The following is a 23014-nucleotide window of genomic DNA, read 5'->3' as shown; positions in this document are numbered from 1 at the left end:
GGATGGATAGGATAGAGGTGGAGAGACTCTTCCCGCTCAAAAAAGACAGTAGGACTAGGGGGGCACAGCCTCAAGATAAAAGGGGGGCGGTTTAGAACGGAGTTGAGGAGGAACTTCTTCACTCAAAGGGTGGTGAATCTCTGGAATTCTCTGCCCGTTGAAGTGGTGGAGGCTACCTCGCTAAATATTTTTAAGACGCGGGTTGATGGGTTTTTGATAAGAGAGGGGATTAAGGGTTATGGGGAGAAAGCGGGAAAGTGGAACTGAGCAGCGACAGATCAGCCATGATCTTATTGAATGGCGGGGCAGGCTCGAAGGGCTAGATGGCCTACTCCTGCTCCTATTTCTTATGTTCTTATGTTCTTATAATGTCTGGACCATCTGAGGAAGATTGTGTTGCGTTGATAAGAAATTAGATTTGACGTAGCATTAAAGACGGGATCAGTTTTAATCCAATATTAAATCTGCTTCAAGTTTAGTTGCCCATTCAATAGTGATTAAGTCCATTATATACAATTTGTTAAAATCTTTAATATGTTTGAGTGGGCATTTGGAGTATCTATGTAAAACTAAAGTAAGTTGATGAACATAGGACATTCTCTTTGTAGAATAATTTAAATAAAGGATGTATCTGTTATTCTTGCAGAACAAATATGCTCTCCTTTTCAGAAGTATAAGTATTTAAACTGTCAGGTTACATTATTGATGGTTCATTGCAGCAGCAAATTCTACATAAAAATAATCACTGCATCCCAGAATTGGCAGATTGATTTTTTTTGACAATATGATGTGTTTTTGCTGAGACCTATAAAAATGAGATATATTTAAGTTAATGTTAAACGTGAGCAAGGGGACTATCGAAGTTTTGGATTGGCAGCAGCACAATGTGAATACAGTAAGGTTATACAATGCCCACCTCAACACTCCCATCAGTTTGAACCAGAAAATAATTTACTGCAATCGTGCATGAATTCAGAAACCATGACACAATCTGGAGCTGTGGAACAAAGTACCATCTACTTATTTTGTAGGTTGCTTTCAATATCCTTCATTGTATATATTGGCCAGAATTCTCCAGTCTCGCACATCCCCTTGTCAGCGAGAACGAAGAATTTGGCGCTCAGCCAAATCTCCGTTCATCGCAGCAGGACTGGAAAATCCCAGCTGCAAGCAAGGTTGGAGAATTGCGGCCATTGTCTTCTTTCGACAACTCTGAGTAGTTTGGTAATTGTCATACTAAATAGACTTGCTGCTGGGAAGGGGAGGGGATGCCCAAAATCATACCAAATCATCTCTTAAAATGATCACAGTCTGTTCTGAAAAAATATATATAGTGGAGTCTTATTAATCTCATCCCCTCTTTAGGTGACTATTTTAAACTCATTGCATTTGATTTATGTGTTTATAATATCAAGTGAACTTTTTGATTGAAATATTGTCTGCTCTCAGGCATCTATTCAATTGGCAATACATATAGCTCTGTTGTTCCTTCTATGGCAGGTTGCTGTGGAATAAGGATAAAGCTAAACTAGAAGATGTAACTGCAAAAAATATTGCAAAGTTAGTAGAGGCAACAAAGCGAGCAATAGCTGCTGAGGTAAGCATTACTGCTAATCTTGGAATGAATAGTTATAATTATTGGGTGAACTTTTGAATTTTGGAGGCAGTTTATCACCGTAGGAATATATTTTGTTAATTTTGTTTCTGCAAGCTATTTGACATTTTCAGCCATTAAAACTTGTGGTCCGGTATTGTATGGTTAGGCTTGTTTATTTAAAAAGGGAAAATGTAAATGGTGTCAAGATTAATTGGATCTGTATTGGAAACTAAATCATCTGTTTTCAGCACTGATAATAATCAACATATTTTAAATTATATATAAGTGGAGTCAATGCTCAAATTAAGTAGCATCATAGAATCCCTACGGTGCAGAATGAGGCCATCTGGCCCATGAAGTCTGTATTGACTCTCTGAACGAGTATCCCATCCAGATCCCTGATGCTATGAGATAGCAGTGCTAACCACTGTGCCACCCCATTCTTTAATTGAGAAACAATGTGACCCTCCATGATTGATAAGATAATTTAATTTAAAAATCACAGTTGTACCAGCTAAATTGCCTTCACTAAAAATAACATTAGGGATATTAAAGTCCTTCGAAGTCAGGGTAACTGATAGGAGCTTGATTATACACATTCCCTGACCATTCAAAATGAAAGCAGTGTGCCATATCCTGGAAATTGGCCTAATGCTGATCACCTCACGCTAAGCTACACCCATTCTACGGACACGGTTCTCATAATAATCTGACCACCTTTCAGCCTAACTTGAAACTGAGTTTTGTGGTGGAATCTGTATCATGCTTTCAGACTGAAGCGGGAGCTCACTGGGGAAGCTAGCTGAGTAATCAAGAGTAATGTCCATACTCTTGAAAAATCTGAGCTAGTGCTTGCAGTGCACAGAAACAGGGGTATTTCAGAACAACCGGTTTGTTGTAACTGCATTCGCATAGAAAATTACCTTAGCCTTAATTAGCAGTTTGAATATACCTATCAGTGTTCACTCCCAGCAAGGGTTGTTGCAGAGTTGACCTCCACAGCTAGGTAATCCCCAGTTTTACTCCTGCTGAGGTCCTAAAAGTAACTGTATTACATATAGTTGCCCTTGTTTTTCTGTTGAACAATCTCAACACAGCAGCTCAGGGTTCAGTTGGGTTTGACATCCTATGTGTAACAATGAGCTTAAATCTTTACGGAAAAAGTCAGTGGCCTCTCTCCCTTCCTGTTGTCTTTAACTTGCACCCCCGTATTATACTCATTGCTTTCCTCCTTTAATATGGACATCCTGAAGTGGATTGATGCCTGTTATGCCTTGGCATACAATGCGTCTTGAACGCCTACTGATTATGTATGTGAAAAACACTGTCTGCTGTATCAGCTGGGTTGCCTTATCCCAAGTAGAATCCATTTCATGGTGGAAACATGAAATCTCAAAATTGTCTTCAACATAATTCTTCAGAATTTTTTTGCATAATACATGTTCATACTCCTTTGTATGTATTTAAATCTTTGTTACAGGTTTTGTTTTTAGAATGCCGTCGAGATCATGGTCTCTTCCAGTTGCAACAGGCTGAGCAAGATTGCTCAGTCCAGCTTAGGGCAGCAGAAGAGAATTTGATACGGTGAGAGGGCTATCTTTTAATATAAATCAGTGTCTGATTTCTATATTGTTCAAGGATGCATGTTATGATCATCAGTATCCCTGCTGTGTTCAGGTGCCCTATTATCTTCCACTATAAATAGCTGAATTTAATGACTTTCACAGTTTCTCAAAACTGGATATTTTGTCAAGCTGGGTCTGCTGACAATTGCTGCTCTTCCATGCAGTAACGTCATGGAAGCTGCAGATTGACTGACTTTGGCACTAGCTGATCTCCTAGCATATCTCTTTATCGACCATCACTTTAACCTTCAAATTACTAAGATTGTATGGCGTCGAAATTTGCTGATGACACCAAGATTGGTGGAACGGCAAATTGCGCGGAGGGTGTGGAGAGTCTACAGAAGGATCTTAGGCTGGGCGAATGGGCCAGGAACTGGCAAATGGAGTTTAATGTTGGCAAGTGCGAGGTGGTCCACTTTGGTAGGAATAATGGTAGGAAGGATTATTACTTATGTGGAGAAAAACTGCAGCAGGCGATGGTGCAGAGGGACCTCGGGGTCCTTGTGCATGAGTTGCAAAAACCCAGCTTGCAGGTGCAGCAGGTGGTCAGGAAGGCGAATGGGATGCTGGCCTTCATAGCGAGGGGGATTGCATGTAAAAGTAGGGAGGTCTTGCTGCGGCTATATAGGGCATTGGTGAGGCCGCAACTGGAGTACTGTGTGCAGTTTTGGGCGCTGTACTGACGCAAGGATATTTTGGCCTCGGAGGGAGTGCAGAGGAGGTTTACTAGGCTGATGCCGGAGTTGAGGGGGTTGAGCTATGAGGAGAGGCTGAATAAACTAGGCTTGTACTCGTTAGAGTTTAGAAGAATGAGGGGAGATCTCATTGAGACGTATAAGATGATGAATGGGATGGATAGGATAGAGGTGGAGAGACTCTTCCCGCTCAGAAAGGACAGTAGGACTAGGGGGCACAGCCTCAAGATAAAGGGGGGGGGACGGTTTAGTTGAGGAAGAATTTCTTCACTCAAAGGGTGGTGAATCTCTGGAATTCTCTGCCCGTTGAAGTGGTGGAGGCTACCTCGCTAAATATTTTTAAGACGCGGGTTGATGGGTTTTTGATAAGAGAGGGGATTAAGGGTTATGGGGAGAGGGCGGGAATGTGGAACTGAGCCACGATAGATCAGCCATGATCTTATTGAATGGCGGGGCAGGCTCGAAGGGCCAGATGGCCTACTCCTGCTCCTATTTCTTATGTTCTTATAAATAGCAATATACGTTGAACCTTTAGCTTGCACCTGGTGCCCTGAGCCACTGTGGAAGTTATATTCTAGAAATTGCTGCAGATCTTATTTTCTTTAAGAATTCTTCTGTTCTGCTGAACTCTGTAAATATTTCATTTACAGTCAACTTTTCCGCGGAACAGCACTTCTTATCCATTAATAGACATCAGAAAAACCCACAAAACTCAATCCCTGCACCAAAAAAAACCCAGAGAAAATACCCTATATTAATTACTTACTTCTGCATATAGTTGACATTTGCTATCAGTTTTGAAATGGAGGGACTAATGTTTGACCTTTAGGGAATATACTTCTAGGAAACTAAAAGTCTTTATTTGCATCCAGGATTCATACAAACAAGATTTAAAACATCAGCTATATAAGGCCCAAAGACTTATCTGCTTTGAGTTCTGTTCATTACGAAAAGATAGCTTATCTTTCTACAGTTAATGCTTATCAGTTCCATATCCTTCTTTCCTGCCTCTCTACTTTCATGCACCATCACTTAGAAAAAAAGAATGAGAGGTGATCTCAAAGAAACTTATAAAATTCTAACACAGTTAGATAGAGTAGATTCAGAAAGAATGTTCCCGATGGCGGAGGAGTCCGGAACTAGGGGTCATAGTTTGAGGAAAGGGGGTAAATCTTTTAGAACAGGGGTGAGGAGAAATTTCTTCACCCAGAGGGTGGTGAATGTGTAGAATTCACTACCACAGAATGTAGTTGAGGCCAAAACGTTGTCTGATTTCAAGAAGAAATTAGATATAACCCTTGAGGCTAACGGGATCGAGGGATATTGAATTCAATGATCAGCTGTGATCAAGATAAATGGCAGAGCAAGCTCAAAGGGCCGAATGGCCTACTCATGTAGGATGCCAAGATAATGAGCGGAGAAGTGCATAATGTTCAGCTGGTGGCCATCTGCATGTTTTGGAAGTGGAACTCCTTCCTGTTGAACAAGGGCATTCCCAGTCAGGATGGTGCTCGTAGGGTGAAATGTGTGCTATTGATTGCCTCTGGACATAGGGCATTGCAACGATGGCACTGATTCCTGGAGCCTGGGCATTCCGATGGGCCTAGTCCAGGTTGAAGCTACTGTAATCTGCTACCCGGGCATCCATGATCTAGCAGATGTACCTGTGCATGGATGGATGTGAGATCCCACATAGGTTCCCGCTTGAGCCCTGGGTAGGTCCAGTGACATAGAGGTTGAGGGTGATGGTAACATTTACAGCCACCAGGAGCTAGTGTCGTCCTCCTCCTCCTCCTCTTGGTGCCAGATGATCACAAAGCTGGCAGAAGTGCCGCACTGTCTCCCTTTCCAGGCGCAGTCTTCCAGCAGCTCCTCAAAATGCCAGCACCTCCTGTAGACCCAGGGTCTGGGTGTCGCGGTCTTCTTGCCCACTCCTCAGCTTGATGGACAGTCAGCACCTGAGCCACAGCAACAGCTGCCTGATCTTCTGTGTCCACCTACCTGGACTGGCCTTGGCACCCTCACAACCTAAAATCCATCCTCAGTCTGTGAGGCATGGAAGAGTGAGAGGGAGATAGGTCATAATGTTATCCATCTTTTCAGTCTAACGTCCCCCTTCATCCTAGGTGTTGCAGCAACTGGGGGATGACCAACCCTCAGTATTCCCCCTCCCCATGCAGCCATGCATTGCAGCAACTGTTGTCTGCACCATCCAGTTTACATGATGAGGCCTTTGCCCCTTGTTCCCCCATCTTGCATCATGCTCTCCTTTATCAAACCCCTTTCGCGTCCCTATGAAGTACTTCTGGAGTGAACCTCTGGGGGAAGTGTGCTGCACTGAGTGACACTGGCACTGAGTCAAACCTGAGTTTCCATCAAGATCATTCATCTGACAGGAAATTTCCAAGGGTATTATGGTCACCCTGTGGGATAAGGATGAATCATGTAGGGGCAGCGAAGTCTCTGCTTTTTAATAGTAATACCAAACTATACCCAGGGTGACTTCCGCTGCATCTCAGGCCAGTCCTGCTAATGACATAGATACGAAGGTGTTCGTGTAAGGTTCCCTCCCATTTTTGATGGAAAAATGATCGGGGCTGCCAGTGGAGATCAGCTGAATCCCGAGTGCCTTGAGCCCACCAGGAATTCCAATTTTTTGGCTGATACCCAGTTGTGCTTCATATTGTGCTGGCGGGCACTGAATATCAGGAGCAGGGTGAATCCAGTTAACATCTGGAATTGCATATCCAAATGGAGATTCATGTCTTCACTGGCTATGAACCAGAATACGTTGTCGGTTAGGGGCAGAGAGAATCCCAAAAGGGCTTGTGAGGCCAGAGAATCGTCCCCTTTATTTCACGTATCTTGCCCATTAAATTTAATCGGACATCTGTCTTGATCTACCAACCCCTTTATGTCCATCTGGATTTGTTGGTGGTCCTTTTTGTTTGCAGTTAATCATGCTCTCCTGCGAGAGAGGGAGTGAGGTTCTAGCAGTGACCTAAAGTTTATTTATTAGTCACAAGTAAAGCTTACGTTATCACTGCACTGAAGTTACTGTGAAATTCCCCTACTCGCCGCAGTCCAGCACCTATTCAGGCCAATGCACCTAACCTCTGAGGAATAATACAGATTATGTTACTACAGCTTGAACAGTATTTATTAACCGGTTCTTTCTGCTTTCTGTCCTTCAACCAATTTCTGCCCACAAATCAACTTTTCTTTTAATAGCTCAGCCTGATTGTTACCAACAATTCTCTTCCATGATATCTTATCAGATTCCTTTCACAGAATTTCACAGTAACTTCATTGCAATGTTAATGTAAGCCTTACTTGTAATTAATAAATAAATTTTAACTTTTAAAAATCCATAGCGATAATACACAGCAATAATTCATTGTTATTATTGTTTATACAACTTTCATTTAACAAATTCATACTGGCTGTTTTTCTGGGTTGGTAATAACTTTTATCCCAATTTATTGCCTCCAGAAGCTTAGTCACGACAAATCTAAGGTTGCATGTAATATGCTGAGCTGGTTTGAAACTTTCTCCCTTCCTTGAACAGAAATGTTTTATAAACAGTCCCCTTCACCAAATCCAGATGATGAAAGGAGGAAGTACTGTGTCATTTTCCAGAAAACCTATTTTGGCTTCGCTAAGATGCAATAGTTGTTGAAATCTAATGAAAACTGTTGTACTTTTGGCTGTCAGGAATCCTGAATCTGCTCATGTACGTGCAACAGTTGATGGCTGGCAGGCAATTGTAGCTGATATACGAAACAAGATTGATTTTACAAAGGTGAGTTTTTTTTCCCCACGACAGTTAATGCTAAAATGTTAATATCGGATCAGTGTCAGTTTTTGTCTGATTACTCATCTTGGGACACATTTTTTGCACTCTCCTCAAATGTGGGTTTTCAATGGGGGAATGGGGGCAGGGCGCGCGGGCTAAAATTGAATGGGTGCGAACCCATCCACCCAAACTCAAGTGCAATCTCATGTCTGAGTGAGCGAGGCCTCGGGTGGAACGCCACCCATTCACCTAAAGGCCCTTAATGTTTAGGATGGAGGGTGTGCATAGGGTGGGAAAGTGACAATTAAATTTTTCCTCACCTCTGGCGGGCAGGGAGTTTGGGGGCACCTCACTCTTTGAAGGTCCTTTCAGAGTTGGGGTGCCCTTCCTTCCACCACCCCCCACCTTCACCCTGGCCTAACCCCCAGCACTGCAATCGGCCCCTCCTGAACCGTAACTCTTTACAATACGTGTTAATGACTTGAAGGAAGGAAGCAAATATACTGTAGCCAGATTTGTGACACAATAATAGTTGGAAAGACAAGTTGTGAGCACGATACAGACAGTTTACAAAGAGATATTGATAGGTTATGTAAGTGGGCAAACAGTTGGCAAGTGGAGCACAATGTGGGAAAATGTTTGTTTTGGAAGGGAGAACAGAAGAACAGAGTTTATTTAAATGGAGAAAAATTGCAGAAAGCTGTAACACAAAGGGACTTCGGAGTACTTGTGTACGAAACACAAGTGGTTAGCTTTGCTGCCTCACGGCACCAAAGACCCGGGTTTGATTCCCGCCTTGGATCACAGTCTGTGTGGAGTTTGCACGTTCTCCCCGTATCTGCATGGGTTTCCTCTGGGTATTCCGGTTTCCTCCCACAGTCCAAAGATGTGCAGGTTAGGTGAATTGGCCATGCTAAGTTCAATAAATCGGTTGGACTAAAACCTGGTGTTGTCAGACTTTTTACTGTGTTTACCCCAGTCCAACACCGGCACATCCACATCATGACCTCTGCCATTCAACAGGATCATGGCTGATCTGACATTCCTTAGATCCACTTTCCTGTCCTTTCTCCATAACCCTCGATTCCCTTCCTGATCAAAAAGCTATTTAACTCATCATTAAGTATACACATGGACACTGACTCTACAGCTCTCTGAAGCAAGTAATTCCAAAAGACTCCCAGCCCCCCGAAAGAAGAAAGTCCTTCTCATCTTAGTCCTACATTGGACTTTATTCTGAGACTATGCCCTCTGGACCTAGACTCTCCCATGAGGGGAAACATCCTCTCAGCACTTCAGTACCTTCCTTTCTTTCTTCCCTTCCTTCAGCTCAATGCTGGCAATATGTCTTCAACCATCTGGATCTTCTTTGTTGCTTTGTTTCTCTGCTTCTCTTTCCTCCTCAAGATCATTTTCCTTTGACCAAATCATTTAATTGCCCGTTTTGATATCTCTTTTGGTTCAATATCCATTATTGTCTGGTTGATCTTTGTGAAGTGCCTTAGGAAATTTTTTAAAATTCATTTATGGGACATGGGCATCGCTGGTTGGCCAGCATTTATTGCCCATCCCTAGTTGCCCTTGAGAGGGTGGTGGTGAGCTGCCTTCTTGAATCGCTGCAGTCCATATTCTGTGGGTTGACCCACAATGACATTAGGGAGGGAATTCCAGGATTTTGACCTAGCGACTGCAAAGGGACGCCGATATATTTCCAAGTCAGAATTGGTGAGTGGCTTGAAGGGGAAACTTGCAGGTGGTGGTGTTCCCATTTATCTGCTGCCCTTGTCGTTTTAATTGAAAGTGGTTGTGGGCTTGGAAGGTGCTGTCTAAGGATCTTTGATGAATTGCCGAGTGCATCTTGTAGATAGTACACACTGCTACTATTGAGCATCGATGGTAGAGAGATTGAATGTTGGTAGATGTGGTGCCTGTCGAAGTGGGCTGCTTTCTCCTGGAGGGTGTCGAGCTTCTTGAGTGTTATTGGAGCTGCACCCATCCAGGCAAGTGGGGAGTATTCCATCACACTCCTGACTTGTGCCAGATTAAAGGAACAGTATGAATTAATTTATGTATTTATTTCTCTGAATTGTACATGTGTTTATTACATGAGTGCAGGATGGAGTTCGAGTTTGTAGTAATGATTGAATTGTCTGCCAACATTCACTATCTAATATTGCACTTAAACAAAGGCAATAGTTGCAAAGAGTTAGTCAAAGAGCCGCTTGTGACTTTAGAACAGTACCTCGGTAAAAGTAAATTATTTGAGAGAAGAGGGAAATTAGGAAGAAAATGTATTTCAGATGACTTTATAATGACATTTTGCGAGCGTATATCGTAATAAAAACCTAGTTCATTCACAAGGCTTTCTGTGCTGGTATCAATTGATTTAATTTGTAATAATTTGGACACTTCTTCTTAGAATCAATTTGACGAACAGATAAGTTTGTTGAAGAGTGGAACTAAACTGAGTAGTCTTCCAAAGGTAAAGATCCCACCGCCACCTCCACATCCTGACGCTGTTGTAAGTTTCTTCTACAATAATTTCTTTACAACATTGAATTTTCTGTCTGGATTCGTTTTGCTCTAATAATTTTCTATTCCTGTGAAAGGTCTGCAATCAAAGCTTGCTTAAAACCTTAAAAAGTAGTTTGTGTTTTGCTCCTTTCATTTATAGATGAAACATTTTCTGGAACAGCATTTACAGGCAAAAGCAAACAATGTACAGACTGGATTTGGACAGCCAAAGTCTACCAGTGAAAGATCCACTAATGTCAAGGAGCAGGCAGATGTTTCTGCAGCTGTGCATGAACAGGTAGGAACTAATAAGTCATATTAGACCAAATGATGAAGACCATTGACTTCTGGATTAAGCTGAGTCAATTTAATTTTTTAAAATTCTTTCATGGGATGTTTATACCATTGGCTTGGCCAGGATTTATTCCTCATTCCTAATTGCCGTTGAATGAGTGGCTTGCTAGGCCATTTCAAAGGATATTTTAAGACTCAGCCACATTGAGTCATAGAATCCCTACAGTGCAAAAGGAGGCCATTCGGCCCATCGAGTCTGCACCGACTACAATCCCACCCAGGCTGTATTCCTGTAACCCCACTTATTTACCATGCTAGTCCCCCAACGCTTGGGTCAATTTATCATGGTCAATCAACCTAACCCGCACACCTTTGGATTGTGGGAGGAAACCCACAGGGAGAATTTGCTAACTCCACACAGACAGTGACCTGAGGCGGGAATTGAACCCAGTTCCCTGATGCTGTGAGGCAGCAGTGCTAAGAACTATGCCACCCCCATTGCTGTCTGGAGTCGCATGTAGGCCAGACTGGATAAGATGGCAAATTTCCTTCTCTAAAGCGCATTAATGAACCAGATGGGTTTTTAGTGCAATGGATGAAAGTTTTCATGGTCTCCATTATCGAGACTAGCTTTTGACTCAAGATTTAATTAATTGAATTTAAATTCTACCAGCTGCCTTTATGGGATTTGAACTCAATTCTCCAGAGTACTCGACTCTGGATTACTAACCCAGTGACATTACCATTACATCATCATCTCCCCCTTCACATTGTATTGCACGAGTGTTTATTGAATTAATTGCGATTGATATTCTGATGTGCTTTCTGCTACATAAAAATAGGAACAGGAGTAGGCCATTTGGCCCTTCAGGCCTGCTCAGCCATTCAATATGATCGTGATCAATCATCCAACTCCGTAATCTGTTCCCACTTTCGTAGAATCATAGTATCCCAACAGTACAGAAGAGGCCATTTAGCCCATTGTGTCTGCACTGAATCTCTGACAGAGCATCTTACCAAGACATTCTCCCCTGCCCTATTCCCGTAACTCCACACATTTCCTGTGGTTAATCTACCTAACCTACATATCTTGAGACACTAAGTGGAAATTTAGCGTGGTCAATCCACCTAACCAGCACATCTTTGGACTGTAGAAGGAAATCAGAATACCCCGCAGAAACCCATGCAAATGTGGTGAGAACATGCAAACTCCACATAGACAGTGACCCAAGGCCGGAATTGAACCCGAGTCCCTGGGAGATCAAAACTGCACACAATATTCCAGGTGCGGTCTCACCAAGGTACTGTATAACTGCAGCAGGATATTCCAGCTCCTGTACTTGAATCATCTCACTATGAAGGTCACTATCCCATTTGCCTCCTTTACAGCCTGCTGGACCTGCATGCTTACTTTCAGCAGCTGATGTACAGGGACACCAGGTTTTGTTGCACATTCTCCTCTCTCAATCCATAGCCTTTCATAAAATAACCTGCCTACCAAAATGGATAACCTCATATTCATCCACATTGTACTCCACCTGCCATTCATTTCCCCACTCAATCAACTTGTCCAAATCACACTGAAGCATTCCTGCATTCTCCTCACAGCTCACCCTCCCACCCTGCATGTTGCTATCTGTTAGTGCTGTATGCTTCAGAATTGGGGTATTTTGTCAGCAGTCATGACTGTGAAGAACAGGGGGCAATGTTTAGGCTGAGCACATGCAATAGCTGTCTTGCTTTTCTTACTGTGCCTGAGACAGGTGGTGGTTCTATTGGCATTTTTCCCTTCTGCAAATGTATCCTGTGATTATTGAGAGGAATCCATCTGTAGAACCAATAAAAAAAGATTTTGAGAGGGAGCTGTGCTCTCCTAATATTGGGTGTAAGTCAGTTGCTTCTGACTTTAACTTGAGGTTGTGAATGCTTTGCTGTGAGATAGTGATTTGAAGTTTGCCGCAACAAAAATATTATCTGTTTCACCTGTATGTTTTAACATTTATGAAGCAATGTACTTAAATAGGGAGGGAAAAAAAGCACAACTTTCCTTTTTGCTTTCTGCTAGTTTTTTTGGGTAAATCTTTTGTTGAGGTTTAAGTTGTGTATAGATTATTTCTCTCGTGATTTCAAAGTTACTATGCATTAATCCATAGCTTCGAGTGTCTGTCCAGGTATCTGAGCAAACTACACCCCAGCAGTCTATGAAAGCTGACAGAGGAGCAGCAGGGGCAGTGGTGACACCAGTCGGAATCCGTGGGAAGAACAGCTTTGAGAGAATTATGGAGAAACTGTCAGCATCCTATCCACAGTTTACCAGGTTGATATCCGTGGCTCAAATTCTTTGTTCACAGAATTGCGTCCAATGCAGTTCATTTCCTTCTGTACAACTTTGCTTCTCTGGCAAACTTATTTGATGGTAACAATTGGAACATTTGTCTTATATCCCAAGTTGTATTAAAATGAAAATGCTATTTCTGTTTCCATTCTAGAGGCTCATTAACTGACTTCCTGAAAGCAGTAAGGCTGTCAAATGGTGGATCCCTTTCAGGATTGTCCTATGATGAGATTGTTAATAAAGTAGCACAATTAGTGGAATCCAAACTCTCGGAGGTAAACTTGAGCAATTACTGCTTCTGCAAAAACTGGGAGTAGGCAATTAGTAGTTTCATTGCTTTATAAAGGAACTAATTCCCACAGCAATTAATATTTTCCTTTTTGACTTCCAGAGCAGCAACAATAGTCAAAGTAAACCTTCTCAGCAATCTGTTTGGGGTGCATCTCGGCAACAGGGATTTCAGTCTTGGGAAGGAGCCAGGGCACTGGTAATTTAAACTTGATACGTAACGTACTGGAACGTACTGCGAGTAAAATTTAGAGACAAATAGTTTATACAGTTTTTAAAAAATTAATTCTGATCCTGTGTTCTTTGAATGGAATCCCGCATTTCCAACCTGAGATCTCTCATCTTTACAAAGTAATCGATAAAATAAAATCAAAGGCTACAGCACGATTCTGTGATGTGCATTCCCAGCATGTTATGATTTGGAATTTTAACCCCAGGGTGGCTTGGAGAATTTGTTGTTCGTTTTGACGGCTGCATTCATTTCTTAAAAGGCATCATCAACAGTTTATTTGAAACTATCGTTGTTAGCGGTAGAGAATTAAGCTCTCGTCCCAGGAGGACTTGGGTTGAATCCCATCCTGGAGTAACATTGCACTTTAGTGACCATCGATAGGTTATGTTTGATCAGGCCCCCACCCTTCACTAGGTTGGAGAGGAAGAAGGTTAAAGTAGCAATTATAAACAAAGCCAGCCTGAATGTCAGTAAGCTAAAGTGGCCTGAAAAAGTCTGTGATCGGGACTTTCTTTTCTCAGCTGTATGAAGACAGCACAGCTTTAATATATATAATGTGGAAGGATGCCACTTTTGAGGAACCTTATTTTGAATTGAACTTTGTAGCCATTCTCAGGGCTCAAGGAAACTTCAGCGCACAAGGTGACTATTTGGGAAATCACTTACACATTTTAGGTTTGGATTATGGTAGTTATTATTCAGACAAGGTGGAAAGAGACCCTGCGTTGACTACATTGCATCCAAAACTCATTACTGCATGTGGGCATTGGGCACAAAATATCCCTTTGAGTACATTCAGTTTGAAAATACTTGTGCCCTTGTCATTTACGTGTGAAAGGGATCTTCTGCACATATATAATTAACATAGCAATTGAGAAGTTCACTGAATGACTAAATGTGTGTCAGTGCACTCGAGATTTTGATTTGAGCTTTAAATGCTGCTAATGCTTGTACACTGAGAAACTATAAGAACTGTTGCAACTCAAAATAATTCTTGTGGGTTACAGACTGAAGAGCAAGACCCTTGTGTGATCTGCCATGAAGAACTTTCTACAGAGTCGATGCTTGTTTTACCATGTGCTCACAAGTTCCACACTCAGGTATTATCATGACATTACACCTTTGTTAACTTTAATTTTATAATCTATATAAAACAAATAAAGAGAAAGAGGATCCATCACAGTGAAAATTTATTAACAGGAACACATCCATTTGAGAGCAAAATGTGGACTGAATACATAAAGTCCCCATAGTCACAGATGACCATAGACTACTCTCCCTTTGATGCGAGAGCTGTTCATGGCGATTTAGCCTGAGGATCACCCCACCTCAAGCGAGGGGCAATGTTGAGAAGATGGGCCTTCATGAATAGCCTCAGCCATTATGGGAATTGAACCTGCACTGTTGCCATCACTTGACATCACTAACCAGCTGTGCCTTTCGCTTCAGGTGTGGTGAACCTTGGGTTAAATCACCACCAGTCAGCTCACTCTCCTCGAAGGGGAGAGCAGTCTGTGGTCATCTGGGACTATAACAACTTTATTGAATACGTATCTATAATACATATCTGTTCTTCAGTATCTGCCTGTTGCGATCTGGAACCAGCCAGTAAGAGTAAGAAAGCATTATAATATTATATTTGCAGATTATTTCATACCAGCTCCTTACTGAGAAAAACTTAGGGAGTGATTCTCCCAAAAAAGATCCAAGGGCTGAATTTGCAGGGAAACTAGTGTAAATCATGATTGTTCTTTACATGAGAGTTTAGACCAGAATCTCCCACACTCTGTGCAATGACGAGGTCAAAATCGTGAATATCATTAAAAGCTCGGGGGGGGTGGGGCCTATTCACACCAGAATTTGATAGTTCTGGAACAGTGCACATGTGCCATTGGTCCAAACTGTCAGACTGCAGTGGCCAGCCCAAGACCTCACAGCGCTGCCCATATCCAGCCACACACACACACACACACACACACCAAAAGCCCAATCGCAGCCCCATGAGCATTCCCGGGCCAGCATCACCACCACCACCTTCTTTCTCTCTCTCTCTCTCTCTCTCCCCCCCCCAAGAAAGTGGAGAGCTCCTCCAGGGTGGGAGATGCCAGTGAGCCAGGAGACTCCTTGTTCAATAATGACATTTAAATTATAGGAAACATAGATTAAAATCACTTACCTGCTGCTCCCGTCGGTTTCCAGCATGCTCCCAACCGCGTTGGATGTCTAGCGCCGCGAATTAGCCTACACGCAATTCTTACAGCCCGCCATGCTGAAAATACTAGTGCATTGGGGTGGGAGAATCACCCCCTTATTTTCTGTTAAGAGATATCATGAAATCTGAACAAATAATTGTGGGGTGAATTTATATCCTACAAATTTACCTATAATGCAAAGCTCAGTATTTTATCTTTGGACTGCTTTGCCAGTTATTCCCAGTTGTACTAGATCTTTTAACTAAATTTGTAGCAGAATTTGGTGTTTTTGCTGCACTATGTACTTCTTGCTTAGAATTATAGAACACTACCGCAGGAAGATCACAGAGCAGCATAGGTCAGAAGGAGGCCATTCGATCCATCAAGTCTGTGCCGACTCTTTCAGCAGTCCAGTTCCAGAGCCCGCTCTTTCCACGTATTTCTGTAATTTTTCTTCCTCCCTTATCCAGTGCCCCTGTGAAGGCTGCTATTGGACTTTATCAAGCAGTGCTTTCCAAACCCTACCAACTTGGTGCATAAAATTTTTCTTGCTGATTCTTTTGGCAATGACCTTACATCTCTGACCTTTGGTTATCAACACTTCAAACATTAGAATCAATTTATCTAATTATTCTGTCTAAATCCTTCATGACGCTTCTAATAATTCCCCCTTTGTCTTCTCTGCTCTGAAGAGAAACAACCACAGCTCTCCAGTCAGTCCACTTCACGGAACCCCCTCATCTGTGTAACCATTCTGTTAAATTCCTGACAAACCTTCTCGTTCTTGTGAAAGCGTGATGCCCAAAATTAGACATAATGGGGGCCATTTGGTGCTTGTGTTTGCCATCAGTGAGATCGGTGACACGGGCACAAAATCTTGCTAGAATCGGATGACAGATTCTTGCTGGCAAGATCCTATTTCCTGATTATTTTTTTTTCTCCCCCCCCCCCCCGCCCCTTGCCGATGGTTTAAACGTATTTACATATGTTTAAAGGGTCCAGTCTCCACGCTAGCCCACACAGAACATTGAAACTTTGCTGATGTGATGTTGGCAAGGTGCACAGCAGGTTTGTGGAGACAGGAAATAGTTGAGGGGATCCCACCAGGCACACCTACGTAAATATAGGCCATAGGTGGGGGAGAGGGACACGCCAGCACAGATTGCACTGTCAAGTAGGCACTGGCTGGCACTGTCTTTCAATTTTTGTGCTGATTGGGACTCCCTTTAAAAATGGCGAATATTCTACATCTATTTATGAAACCCACTCTATTCTTTATTAATTGCTTTGTTAACCTGTCCTGCTACCTTCAAATATTTGTGTACAAGCATTCTAGGTCTCTGTCCTTGCACCATTTTTAAAGTTGTACAATTTAGCTCACATTGTCTGTCACAATGTGTTACGTGCAGTGTACATCAAACAGTTTGCTAAACATTGACTATACTTCCTTTATCCTTCTTCTCTGTTACCTCATCACAAGACTAAATGTAGTCAATAAATCTATACAAGTAATTTTTCATTATCCATGCTTGTAAAATTTACTGTCAATTTCTTCTATTGTTTTTAAAAACTGTACAGACCCCCCCCCCCCCCACCCCCCAACTGATATTAAAATGGCTCTGTCATTGGACATGAAACATACTGATCAGAAATATTGTAAAGTTTATTTATTAGTCACAAGTAGTCTTCCATTAACACTGCAATGCAGTTACTGTGTAAATCTGGCGCCTGTTCAGGTACACTGAGGGAGAATTTAGCATAGCCAGTGCACCTCACCTGCATGTCTTTCTGACTGTGGGAGGAAACCAGAGCACCTGGAGGAAACGCATGCAGACACGGGGAAAATGTGCAGACTCCGCACAGACAATGACCCAAGCCAGGAATCGATCCTGGGTCCCTGGCACTGTGAGGCAGCAGTGCTAACTACTGTGCCACCATGTCCTGAAATTGTTGAGAAATTTTTCTTCTTGCTGTCCTTAACACAATTATTGACCCCTATGTCGGGATGGTTAGTGTTTTCCGTTATCATTGCACTACAGCTCATGTATCTCTCGGTAACAAATACTTCAGAAAGGAATGTTAATTGTAAATTTACTAATGGTGATTTTTTTTTCCATATAGTGTATTGGACCATGGCTGAGTGAACAGAGGACGTGTCCAACTTGTAGACTTCATGTGGTGCTACCGCAAGAATTCCCAGGTCTTCCCAGTAGGAAAATTCCTCCTTTGTGAACAGTTATAGAGTGCTGTATTCAGTAAAGTAAGAATATACACATGTGAGGAGAACGTGCAAACACCACATAGACAGTGTCCCAAGATGGGAATCAAACCAGTGGACTCTCTGGCGCTGTGAGGCCAGCATGTGCTACCAAGCTGTTCTGATCAATGAAACCAAGCATGACGAATGCCTTCTTCACCAACGTGTCCACCTGAGACTACACTTTCATTAGAATCCCTCCAGTATAGAACAGTACAGCGTAATACAGGCTCTTCGGCCCTCAATGTTGTGTTGAGCTTTGTCCGAAACCAAGATCAAACTATCCCACTCCCTGTCATTCTGGTGTGCTCCATGTGCCTATCCAATAACCGCTTGAAAGTCCATAAAGTGTCCGACTCCACTATCACAGCAGGCAGTCCGTTCCACACCCCAACCACTCTCTTGAGTAAAGAACCTACCTCGGACATTGCTCCAATATCTCCCACCATGAACCTTATAGTTATGCCCCCCAGTAACAGCTACATTCACCCAAAGAAATAGTTTCTAAACATCCACTCTATCTATCCCCCTCTTCTTCTTATAAACCTCTATTAAGTTGCCTCTCATTTTCCTCCACTCTAAAGAGAAAAGCCCCAGCTCCCTCAATCTTTCCTCATAAAACCTACCCTCCAAACCAGGCAGTATCCTGGTAAATCTCCTCTGCACTCTCTCCAATGCTTCCACATCCTTCTTATCGTGAGGTGACCAGAACTGCACACAATATTCCAAATATGGTCTCACCAGGGTCCTGTACAGTTGCATCATAGCCCCGTGGCTCTTAAACTCAAACTCCCTGTTAATAAATGCTAACACACTATAAGCCTATTTCACGGCTCTATTCACCTGAGTGGCAACCTTCAGAGATCTCTGCCTATGAACCCCAAGATCTCTCTACTTCTCTACATTCCCCAGAATCCTGCTGTGAACCCTGTAATCCGCATTCAAATTTGTCCTACCAAAATGAATCACCTTGCGCTTATCAGGGTTAAACTCCATCTGCCACTTTTTGGCCAGCTGTGCATCCTATCAATGTCTCTTTGCAGCCTACAACAGCCCTCCACCTCATCCACTTTTCCACCAATCTTCGTGTCATTAGTAAATTTACTGACACACCCTTCAGCCCTCCAAGTCATTGATAAAAATCACAAATAACAGAGGACCCAGCACTGATCCCTGTGGTACATCGCTGGTAACTGGTCTCCAGTCTGAAAATTTTCCATCCACCACCACCCTTTGTCTTCTATGAGATAGCCAGTTACTTATGTAATCGGCCAAATTTCCCTCTATCCCACACCACCTTACTTTCTTCATGAGCCTATCATGGGGAACCTTATCAAATGCCTTACTAAAATCCATGTATACAACATCAATTGCTCTACCTTCATCTACACACTTAGTTACCTCCTCAAATAATTCAATCAAATTTGTGAGGCAAGATTTACCCTTTACAGATCTGTGCTGACTATCCCAGATTAAGCTGCATCTTTCCATGACCAGGATTTATGGTCATAAATCCTGTCCCTCACAGCCTTTTCCATTGTTGTTGTTTGTCCATCGTCGTTGATAGGACCACGACACCATTAGTCATTTTGAGGTTAATGCGATGTGTCCGAAGATGACTGATCAGGTCAATTCAGGCACGGAATGTCTTGGCACATATTGGACAGACTAGTGTAGGCACTATAGTTGTTGCGCTGGTGGCTCTGGACTTGTGCAGCTTGTGCTTAAATTGTGCTTCAGCAATGCACCTTGCTTCATAAGCTTGGCAGCCCTTGTGGATGAGGCAGCGCCAGGTAAGGCGGTTTTGTGCCATCATTTCCCAGGCGGTCATGTCTATGTCAAGCGACTTCAGGGAGGCCTTGAGTGTGCCTTTGTAACATTTCTTCTGTCCTCCATGCGAGCATCTTCCAGCAGAGAGTTCCCCAAAAAGGAGCTGCTTGGGTGTGCACTTGTCTGGCATATGGATGACGTGACCTGCCCATCTGGACTGCGCACTCATCAGCAGTGTGTGAACTGATGGTAGACTTGCTCTAGAGAGAACTTCAGTGTCTGGTACTTTGTCTTGCCATCTAATGCGTAATATTCTGCAAAGTCAAGTCATGTGGAAATGATTGAGCTGTCTTGCATGCCTTCAATACAAAGTCCACATTTCACAGGTATACAGGAGGGTAGCTGAAGACCTTCAGTTTTGTTGCTGAGCTGAATACTCGACATTCCCATATACTAGCTTATCGACCAATCACCAAAGTAAGACTAACCAGCCTATAATTACCAGGGTCATTCCTATTTCCTTTCTTGAACAGAGGAACAACATTCGCTACTCTCCAGTCCTCTGGCACTATCCCCATGGACAGTGAGGACCCAAAGATCAAAGCCAAAGGCTCTGCAATCTCATCCCTTGCCTCCCAAAGAATCCTAGGATATATCCCATCTGGTGTGGGGGACTTATCGACCCTCAGGTTTTTCAAAATTGCTAATACTCCCTCCCTCAGAACATCTACCTCCTCCAGCCTATCAGCCTGTATCTCACACTCATCCTCAAAAACATGGCCCCTCTCCTTAGTGAACACTGAAGAAAAGTATTCATTCATCGTGTCTCCCATCTCTTTTGACTCCATGCACAGGTTCCCACTACTATCCTTGACCAGCCCTAACCTCACCCTGGTCATTCTTTTATTTCTTACATAAGAGTAAAAAGCCTTGGGAGTTTTTCTTTATCCAACCCGCAAAGAATTTTTCATGCCCTCTCCTAAGCCCTTTTTTTAACTCATTCCTTGCTACCTCATAACCCTCAAGTGACCCAACTGATCCTTGTTTTTTTCGTCCTAACGTATACTTTTTCCTCTTGACAAGATATTCAACCTCATGGTTCCCTCACTCGGCCACTTCCTCCCTGCCTGACAGAGACATACTTATCAAGGACAAGCAATATTTGTTCCTTGAACAAGCTCCCCTTTTCATTTGTGCCTTTCCCTGACAGTTTCTGTTCCCATTTTATGCTCCCTAATTCTTGCCTAATCGCATCATAATTACCCCTCTCCCAATTATAAACCTTGCCGTGCCATATGGCCCTATCCTTTGTCATTGCACTAATGAAAGACACCAAATTGTGGTCACTATCTCCAAAGTGCTCTCTCTCAAACAAATCTAACACTTGGCTGGTTCATTACCCAGTTCAATGTGGCCCCACCTCTTGTTGGCCTATCCACATATTGTGTCAGGAAACCCTCCTGCGCACACTGTACAAAAACTGCCCCATCCAAACTATTCGACCTGTAAAGGTTCCAATCAATGCTTAAAGTTAAAGTCACCCATGACCTCCACACCTATCCATAATCTGCTTTGCAATTTCCTCCTCCACATCTCTATTATTATTTGGGGGCGTATGGATAGATCCTAACAACGTGACCGCTCCTTTCCTATTTCTAACTTCAGCCCATATTACCTCAGTAGGCAGATCCCCATCGAATTGCCTTGCAGCAGCCATTAAACTATCCTTGATTAACAATGCAGCTATTCCAGAAGGAGGCCACTCAGCCTATCAAGACTGTACTGGTCACAATCCCACCCAGGCCCCATTCCCATAAACCCACATATTTACCCTGTAATCCCCCTGACACTAGGGTCAATTTAGCATGACCAATCAACCTAATCCGCACATCTTTGGACTGTGGGAGGAAACCGGAGCACCCGGACGAAACCCACGCAGACACAGCAAAACGTGCAAACTCTACACAGAAAGTGATCCAAGGCAGGAATTGAACCTGAGACCCTGGCGCTGTGAGGCAGCAGTGCTAACTACTGTGCCAGCGTGCTGTCCTAAAATTTTAAATTTCAAAGTGTTCCATTCTCAGTGGCTAGTCTGGAAAACATGTTAGTTAGGTGCGTTCACCCGAACAGATGCCAATGTGCAGCAACCAGGAGAATTTCACAGTAACTTCATTGCAGTGTTAACGTAAGCCTTACTTGTGACTAGTAAATAACCTTAATTTGTAGTCATGTAAAGTTTGTAAAATAAACTTTTTTAAGATAATGAGATGTCTAAGTTTGATATCATAGCACATTCTAAAATTTCAAGGAGCTATAAACCTGTACTCCTAGGTCTCTTTGTTCTATAGCTCCCCAACACCCTACCATTAACTGAATAAGTTTTGTCTGATTCGATCTACCAAAATGCATCACCTTGCATTTATCTAAATTAAACTTCTTCGGTCTACTGGCCCAATTGATCAAGATCTTGTTGCAATCCTAGATAACTTCACTGTCACTATGCCACCAATCTTGGTGCCATCTGCAAACTTAGTAACCATACCTCCTAAATTCTCATCCAAATAATTAATATAAATGACAAATAACAGTGGATCCAGCACCAATCCCTGAGGCACACCGCTGGTCACAGGCCTCCAGTTTGAAGAACAACCCTCTGTAACCACCTTCTGTCTTCTGTCATCAAGTCACTGGTCAAAACTGGAAGATTAAGGCACGACATTCCATTCTCTGCAGCCCCACTGTTAATTGTACAAGTTAAGGTTATGTGCTTATGGATGGGGCCATCATTGCTTGTGCACTTGTAAAGAGACACTTGTTTATGATGTCTCACTTTGTCAATAAACCTAAAACCAAATAAATGTTCACTGATGGCCGCCTCCTTCACCAACTGGCTGAGAGAAGTTTCACATGAAAGCAGAGAATGGTTTGCCTAAAGATGAAGGTTAGAATCTAAGGGTGCAGTCTTACAAAAAAAATTCTAAGTGCCAAATCACATCTCTCCTATAATATGGATTCCAGAACTGCAAACAACACTCTAGCTGTGGCCGAACCAACATTTGATATAGTTCCAGCGAAACCTCCCTGCACTTAAACTCTATGCCTCAGCTAATAAAGGCAACAATACCATATACCTTCTTAACCATTTTATCTACCTATCCTGCTACCGTCAGGGACTGGTGTACCTTGTGATGACACTGTGCCTTTAAGCAATGTATTTGAGTCATGTTTCTGTGCAGGATTGTTTTTAACTGTCTGTTCCAACACCGATCCAGCTGGGTCTGTAAACAGCAGCTGGGTTTTCTCCGGGTGCTCTAATTTCCTCCCACACCCCAAAGATGTGTTATTAGGCTGATTGGCAGTAATAAATTGTCCCTAAATTAGTTTCCCGCAACGTGGAACGCCATAAAACAATAGATAAG

The 23014-nt window shown here is 42.7% G+C and overlaps 1 protein-coding gene across 5 annotated transcripts in view; it reads left to right on the top strand.

Moving 5' to 3' along the window:
• Nucleotides 1-23014, top strand: part of LOC145353107 (E3 ubiquitin-protein ligase DZIP3-like) — a 162553-nt gene that overhangs the window by 74513 nt on the left and 65026 nt on the right. For 2 of the 5 annotated variants that reach the window (XM_080203473.1, XM_080203472.1), the window contains exons 23-32: nucleotides 1501-1597; nucleotides 3078-3181; nucleotides 7632-7719; nucleotides 10133-10234; nucleotides 10388-10525; nucleotides 12675-12838; nucleotides 13011-13131; nucleotides 13248-13343; nucleotides 14384-14476; nucleotides 17690-17777. In XM_080203473.1, the coding sequence (XP_080059599.1) occupies nucleotides 1501-1597; nucleotides 3078-3181; nucleotides 7632-7719; nucleotides 10133-10234; nucleotides 10388-10525; nucleotides 12675-12838; nucleotides 13011-13131; nucleotides 13248-13343; nucleotides 14384-14476; nucleotides 17690-17777 (1091 nt within the window). Of the gene's footprint in view, nucleotides 1-1500; nucleotides 1598-3077; nucleotides 3182-7631; nucleotides 7720-10132; nucleotides 10235-10387; nucleotides 10526-12674; nucleotides 12839-13010; nucleotides 13132-13247; nucleotides 13344-14383; nucleotides 14477-17689; nucleotides 21859-23014 lie in introns of those variants that run through there. The other 3 variants (XM_080203475.1, XM_080203474.1, XM_080203476.1) reach the window with 3 other exon arrangements.

The sequence above is a fragment of the Carcharhinus amblyrhynchos genome, chromosome 15 (assembly GCF_965287045.1).
Source record: "Carcharhinus amblyrhynchos chromosome 15, sCarAmb.v2.hapA, whole genome shotgun sequence".
Taxonomy (NCBI): domain Eukaryota; kingdom Metazoa; phylum Chordata; class Chondrichthyes; order Carcharhiniformes; family Carcharhinidae; genus Carcharhinus; species Carcharhinus amblyrhynchos.
The sequence above is the reverse complement of the archived record's forward strand: the minus strand, read 5'-3'. Positions and strand labels throughout refer to the sequence as shown.